The sequence below is a fragment of the Nematolebias whitei genome, chromosome 13 (genome assembly GCF_014905685.2).
Source record: "Nematolebias whitei isolate Nwh7 chromosome 13, NemWhi1, whole genome shotgun sequence".
Taxonomy (NCBI): Eukaryota; Metazoa; Chordata; class Actinopteri; order Cyprinodontiformes; family Rivulidae; genus Nematolebias; species Nematolebias whitei.
In genome coordinates this window covers 5,153,661-5,160,334 of record NC_056510.1, presented here as the reverse complement: position 1 = coordinate 5,160,334, position 6,674 = coordinate 5,153,661, and the positions used below count along the sequence as shown (strand labels likewise).

The 6,674-nt window shown below is 44.8% G+C and overlaps 1 protein-coding gene across 1 annotated transcript in view; it reads right to left on the bottom strand.

Moving 5' to 3' along the window:
• Nucleotides 1-6,674, bottom strand: part of LOC119419487 (thrombospondin-type laminin G domain and EAR repeat-containing protein-like) — a 13,783-nt gene that overhangs the window by 6,657 nt on the left and 452 nt on the right. The window contains exons 2-6 of the mRNA XM_037686820.1: nt 4,371-4,435; nt 4,134-4,295; nt 3,821-4,053; nt 1,397-1,487; nt 1,168-1,321 (exon numbers count right to left, since the gene is read on the bottom strand). Of these exons, the coding sequence (XP_037542748.1) occupies nt 1,168-1,321; nt 1,397-1,487; nt 3,821-4,053; nt 4,134-4,295; nt 4,371-4,435 (705 nt within the window). The remainder of the gene's footprint in view (nt 1-1,167; nt 1,322-1,396; nt 1,488-3,820; nt 4,054-4,133; nt 4,296-4,370; nt 4,436-6,674) is intronic.

Genomic DNA, 6,674 nt, shown 5'->3' with positions numbered 1-6,674 from the left:
GTTTGTGGTTTCTAGAGATCTCCTCTGGTCTGTGATTGCTGGAGTTCTCCTCTGGTCTATGGTTTCTGGAGGTCTCCTCTGGTCTATGGTTTCTGGAGGTCTCCTCTGGTCTGTGGTTTCTGGAGGTCTCCTCTGGTCTATGGTTTCTGGAGGTCTCCTCTGGTCTATGGTTTCTGGAGGTCTCCTCTGGTCTGTGGTTTCTGGAGACTGGGTGTGGTTTTAATGAGACACTCTGAGAGGATAAAAGTCTTTAAAGGATCAGAAAAAACTCACGTCTTCTTCAGAGACCTGGGTTCAGGTTCTGGCTCATGCAGTGTGGATTCATAAATCAAATGGATCAGTGTCGAAACTTCAATCAGAACTTTATTCACTCTTGTCGTCATTAACGATTTAGTCAGTCAGGGGGTGAGGCGGATCAGTCAGAACAACAACAAGTAAACAAACAAACAAGAAGAGTAAATAAAACATAAAGCAAGAAGAAATAAAGGAAAGAAGGAAAAGATTAAAGGACTCCTTTAATCTCCCAGAGGTCCTGGCTGCACCGCGGTAATTCACCTGTACAAGTCCTCACCTGTCTGACCTCACTGTGTTTCCATGGAGACACACTTCAAACAAAACTCAGGGCTGGGACTGCAGTCGGACTCTGTTCCAGTTTTACCTGAACCAGAACTCATGCCACAACCAGGAGCCTGGAAAGGATGGGTCTGGTCCCACCAAAACTAGTGTTTGGTACCAGTAGAACCACTGGTTCTGATCCAGCTAGTGATTTGGTTCCACAGAAACTGTGAAGTCTGCCAGACTTCATCCTGACAGTCAGGTGTAGCTCAGGTGACTGAACCACTAGTACCACCCCAGGACCCAGGTTATGGTCTGAGTTCACATCCTAGACTCAGAGGATTCACATCTTGGACTCAGAGGATCCACATCCTGGACTCAGAGGATCCACATCCTGGACTCAGAGGATCCACATCCTGGTCTCAGAGGATCTACATCCTGGACTCAGCTAATCACCTTAAAATCACGTTTTATTGTGAAAGAGAATATTTCAAAATAAAACTGGAATGAGTTTAAAATGTAAAGCAGAAACAGGGTTCAGCTAAAGGTTCTGGTTCATCTTCAGTTTCTTGTTCAGCTACAGGTTCTGGTTGAACTGGTTTGTCCCCTCACCGTATGGGTAGATTGGTTTCTGGAGGTCCGGTTGAAGCGGGGTGGACTTCAGAACCCATGGAACAGACAGCTCTGCCAGACCAGGTTCAGAGTTGGGACACAGTCTGGATGTGGCGTCTGAGCCCGGCAGCAGAACCAGCTGTCGTAGCAGACCCTGAACACAGAGAAACCAGCGTGAACCCACAGCAGAACTGGATGGTTCTGATTCTGGTTCTGATCAAAAACTCACAGAGAAGCGGCCCCTCCACCGGCCCCTGCTGCCGATGAAGAACCTGGACCCTCTGGTGCTCAAAGTGCTGGGGAAGGACCAGACCTGTTTACTGGGAGACAGGAAAAAAGTTAACAGCACAGGCAGATTCAGAACCATCAAGTGCCGGTCCAAACAGATAGTGTGTGTTGTTATTTTTTTTGGTGGTGGGGGGAATCCTCCCCCATAAAATTTTGAATAAAGTAGATGCCATTTCCTGCGTTCTGGTGTATTTTAACGGGTTGTTAAACACTTACGTTTACCTACATACACGTGATTCAATCACTATTTTAGAGAGCAACAGGAAGTAGCCTGACCAGCAGCTTGTGTGAATAGAGCATCCTAACACCCTCTGGTATGTGTAGTCCTTGATGTTTTTAAACATGCAGTAGTAAACGCATTAATTAAAAAAACTGGACTTGACCCTTCAGGTTTTTCAAACTTCAGGCCAATCTCAAAACTTCTCTTTCTTTCAAAAATCTTGGAGAAAATAGTTTTTATTCAATTAAATGAGTTTTTGAATGAAAATTGAATTTTTGAGATTTTTCACTCTAGTTTTAAACAGTTACACAGCACAGAAACGGCCTTAATAAGGGATTGTAACAACATTATTTTAGCAAATGTTTGTACTCCTAATGCTTTTGATACTGCTGACCACAGTATCCTTACATCAATGATAGAAAACTGGGTTGGGATTATGGGTGCAGCATTGGAATGGTTCCGTTCTTATCAGAGTGACAGGAGTTTTTGTGTTAATTCTGGTAATAGTCTGCTTCAGTGCCTCTTTTCTGCGGGATCCCGCAGGGCTAGATTCTTGGACACCTTCTCTTTTCATTGTATCTGCTCCCCTTGGGGTCTATCCTTAGGAAACATGGTCTTTCTTTTCACTGCTATGCTGATGATTATCAGATTTATCTGCCCTTAAAACCAAATAGCTCTTGCTCCATTTACCCTCTGTTAAAATGTCTTGATAACATCAAGGCATAGATGGCTTCAATTTTTTTAAAAGTTTTAACGGTCAGAAAACTGAAGTCATTGTGTATAGCACTACCTCTACCGCTGCCTCTGTTCCTGTTAACCTTGACTCTCTTGAGCCATATCTTAAGCAGTCTGTTACAAATCATGGGATGGTTTTAGACTCTGACTTTAAGTGTAATAAACTAATTAAATCTGTTCTGCAGAAAAACTTCTTCCAGTTAAGGCAGATAGCTAAACTTACGTCTGTGCTGACCAGATCTGACCTTCAAAATATAGTCCATGCATTCATTGGAGCCAGACTTGATTGCTGTAACGTAGTCTATATTGAGGTCAGTCAGGTTTCCATTTCACATCTCCAGCTTGTCCAAAATCCTGCAGCTCAGCTCTTAACAGGAACGTGCTGGTTTGATCATATTTCACCAGTTTTGTCCTCCCTTCACTGGCTCCCAGTACATATAAGAATTGATTTTAAAATTCTCCTGCTGACCTTTAAGTGCATAAATAGCTTTGTACCCTCAAAACTCTCTGACCTACTTCAACCGTATGCTCCTTCTCGGGCGCTGAGATCATCTGACCAGCTGCTTTTGGTTGTACCAAAAACCAGGCTGGAGCTCAGATGAGATCAGGGTTAATCAGCTCCTGGGCCCTAAACTTTGGAACAATCTATGCCCCCAACATTCGACAGGCCGCTTCACTCCCTGCTTTTAAATTGCTCCTAAAAACATGCCTGTTTTCACTGGCGTTTAACACAGTGTGATTTAATTTAGTGTTTCATTGTTTTTGTGAAGCTTTAATTACATGCTGTTACTATTCTTTCTTTAATTACTACTACTTATTACTAATTAACAACTACTAAAATACATCTTATTACTAAGGTGTGAAGAGATCTTTTTGTAACACCACTATCTATCCTTATGGTTCTTACTGTTTTTATATCTGTTAAAGAATAAGTGGCCGCGCTATGATAGCAGCAGCAACGTGCACTCCGCCCATCTGACTGTACGAACATAATTTCACTGTATCCCAGTACAATGATAATAAAGTTTATTCTGATACCTTCATTTTATTGTTAAGCACTTTGGTAACAGCTGCTTTTTTTAAATGTGATTCATCAATAAATTTGACTTGACTTAATAAACCAGTCTAAATCAAACCAGTTTCAACCTGCCTAATCTGGTTTACAACTGGTTTGATCCAGTCAATAAAAAAAAAAAAAAATCAGAATTATCTGGTTTGAACCAGCCAAAACCAGTATAAACCAAACCTGTCTGAAAATTGGTTTAAACCATTGTAAACAGGTTTGATCAGTTTTAACCTTTTTTTTTTTTTTTTAAAGTGTTTGAACTGGTATAAACCAGTTTAAACAACCAAACCAGTCTCAGCCAGTCTGATCTGGTTTGAACCAGTCTGATCCGGTCCAGGACTCACAGTTCCAGAGGCAGTCCACAGTTGACGGTCAGCGTAGCGTACTGTCCAGCGACAGCCAGCACCATGGTGTGCCAGCGATTATTGTCCAATCCAACATCTTTAAAACTGATTCGTCTCCGCCCACCAACACCAGGGGGCGTGGTCACGAGATGGATTTGGTTCTGAGAGATGCGTAACCCAAGCAAGAGCAGATCGGACTTCTCCTTCACCACAGAAAAGATGTACTCGTTGGTCTAACAGAAGAGAGAAAACAAACAGGTTAGATAGTACCGGACCAGACTGGACCAGGTTCTGATTGGTTCTGCAGGTTCACCTTCGATCTCAGTTTCTGGATCTTCAATGTAGCGACCAATGAGAACTCAGCAGGAAAGTCGTCACAATTGGTGAAGATTTGAGAGGTGGAAAAACTCAGAGCTGATGTGGGGGCGGCGGTCAGTCTGAGACCTCTGGATCCTCTAGACTGGACCATCTGCACCTGTTCAGACACAACACAGATCATCAGAACAACCTGATGGGCTTCACATCCGTGTTCTACCTGTCTGTGTAATACCTGAGTGGGCGGGGCTTGTCCCGGGCGTGGCAGGGCTTGGGTCAGAAGGTCGAGAGGCAGCAGGTCTGAGGAGAGAGCAGAACATCCTGAAGTTTAGAACTTCTGAGGCTTACAAGAACAAAACAGGCTTCAGTTCCTCGCAGGTAAACAAACAAACAATAACCTCACAAAAGAAAACAACGGTTTGGATAAAAACAAGAGTTTAAAGATTATTAGATAAGATACGATAAGATAGAACTTTATTGATCCTGCAGGAAATTGTTGTGATGGCATCACAGATTTAGTAGTCTGTAATACAGACGGCAGGTTCTGGTCTTCAGTCTGGAGTTGGATCTGGTCTTCAGGCTGGTGTGGCTTCTGGACACCTGGAACTGAAGCTCTGAGCAGAACCAGAACCAGCAGGATTAGCTGCAGGAAACTGATGCAGATCTTTGTTCCTCCAACTGAGGATGATTATCGGGTCAATTCTGTATCAGGTCGGATCCGGATCACCTGCTCTCAGGTCTTATCTGCAGCTCCAGTCAGGAGCTAAAAATAAACTTCCTGAGATCAGAATCGGACCTTCACGTGAAGATCCACAGGAGCTGGGTCCACATTCAGGACTCCTGAAAACTGGGTCCAGTCTCTGTAGAACCAACAGAACCTAAGAGGAGTTGTTGTTCTGAACTCAAGAAAGTTGGAGCCGGCTCAGAATTTATAACTTTCAGCAGAGAGAGAGACAGAGGGACATCTGCAGAGACAGGGGGACATCTGCAGAGATGGAGGGACATCTGCAGAGACAAAGGGATGCCTGCAGAGACAGAGGGACATCAGCAGAGACAGAGGGACGCCTGCAGAGACAAAGGGATGCCTGCAGAGATGGAGGGACATCAGCAGAGACAGAGGGACGCCTGCAGAGACAGAGGGACATCAGCAGAGACAGAGGGACATCTGCAGAGACAGAGGGACATCAGCAGAGACAGAGGGTGTCTGCAGAGACAGAGGGACACCTGCAGATACAGAGAAAGAGGGACGTTAGCAGAGACAGAGGACATCAGCAGAGACAGAGGGACATTAGCAGAGACAGAGCCATGTCTTCAGAGACAGAGGGACATCAGCAGAGACAGAGGGACATTAGCAGAGACAAAGGCATGTCTGCAGAGACAGAGGGATGTCAGAAGAGACAGAGGGACATTAGCAGAGACAGAGGCATGTCTTCAGAGACAGAGGGACATCAGCAGAGACAGAGGGACATTAGCAGAGACAAAGGCATGTCTGCAGAGACAGAGGGATGTCAGCAGAGACAGAGGAACGTCAACAGTTACAGAGACAGAGGGACGTCAGCAGAGACAGAGGGACGTCAACAGTTACAGAGACAGAGGGACGTCAGCAGAGACAGAGGGACATCAGCAGATACAGAGACAGAGGGACGTCAGCAGAGACGTTGCAGCAGTTTAAATCAAGTTTTAGTTGGAATTCCCCTTTAAGCTCGTCTGTGTGTTTAGTTTCAGATCAATGGAGACTGAATGAAGGGAGGAGACGTCCAGGGACACAGCTCACATTTCAAAGAGATGAGACCTCAAAGGACAAAACAGCCAAGATGTCTGAGGACCAGGAAATACACTGAGATGTTAAGACACACCAGAGGACAGGGACATGGACACAACAGACCAAAAGTCTGAGTTTAAATATTTTCTTCATCACTTCATTATTAGGAAACAGAGATATGTCACCACAGAAAACCTGACAAGAACAAGTTGTCCACCAAAGGGTCGGACAGGAGGACATTAATCAGAGAGACATCCAGGAGGACAAATATCACTATGATGGAGCAAGAGGATCTGTCCACAAGACCACTAGAAGCTGCTCAGAGCTGCTTCATGGAAGAGTGGACAGGAAGGACACATCAAAGGTGCTATGGACAGTTGAGACTTCAAGGACAACAACTCTCATCCTGCTGAGAACACCATTCCTACAGTGAAGCACGGTGGTGGCAGCATCATGCTGTGGGGATGTTCCAGTAAACTGTTCAGTGTGGGAAAAGATGGACAGAGCAAAATACAGAGATACCATTCCAGAGATCTGAGTCTGGGACAGAGGTCCACCTGAAAATGAACCGTATGGTGGACTCCACTGGTTTAAAAGGAAACATGCATTTAAAAAGGACAGAGGAAACAGGAAGGAGCAGAGGAAACAGGAAGGGCAGGAGAAACAGTAAGTGACAGGGGAAACAGGAAGGAGGACAGGAAACATGAAGGGCAGGAGAAACAGGAAGTGACAGGGGAAACAGGAAGGAGCAGAGGAAACAGGAAGGGCAGAAGAAAC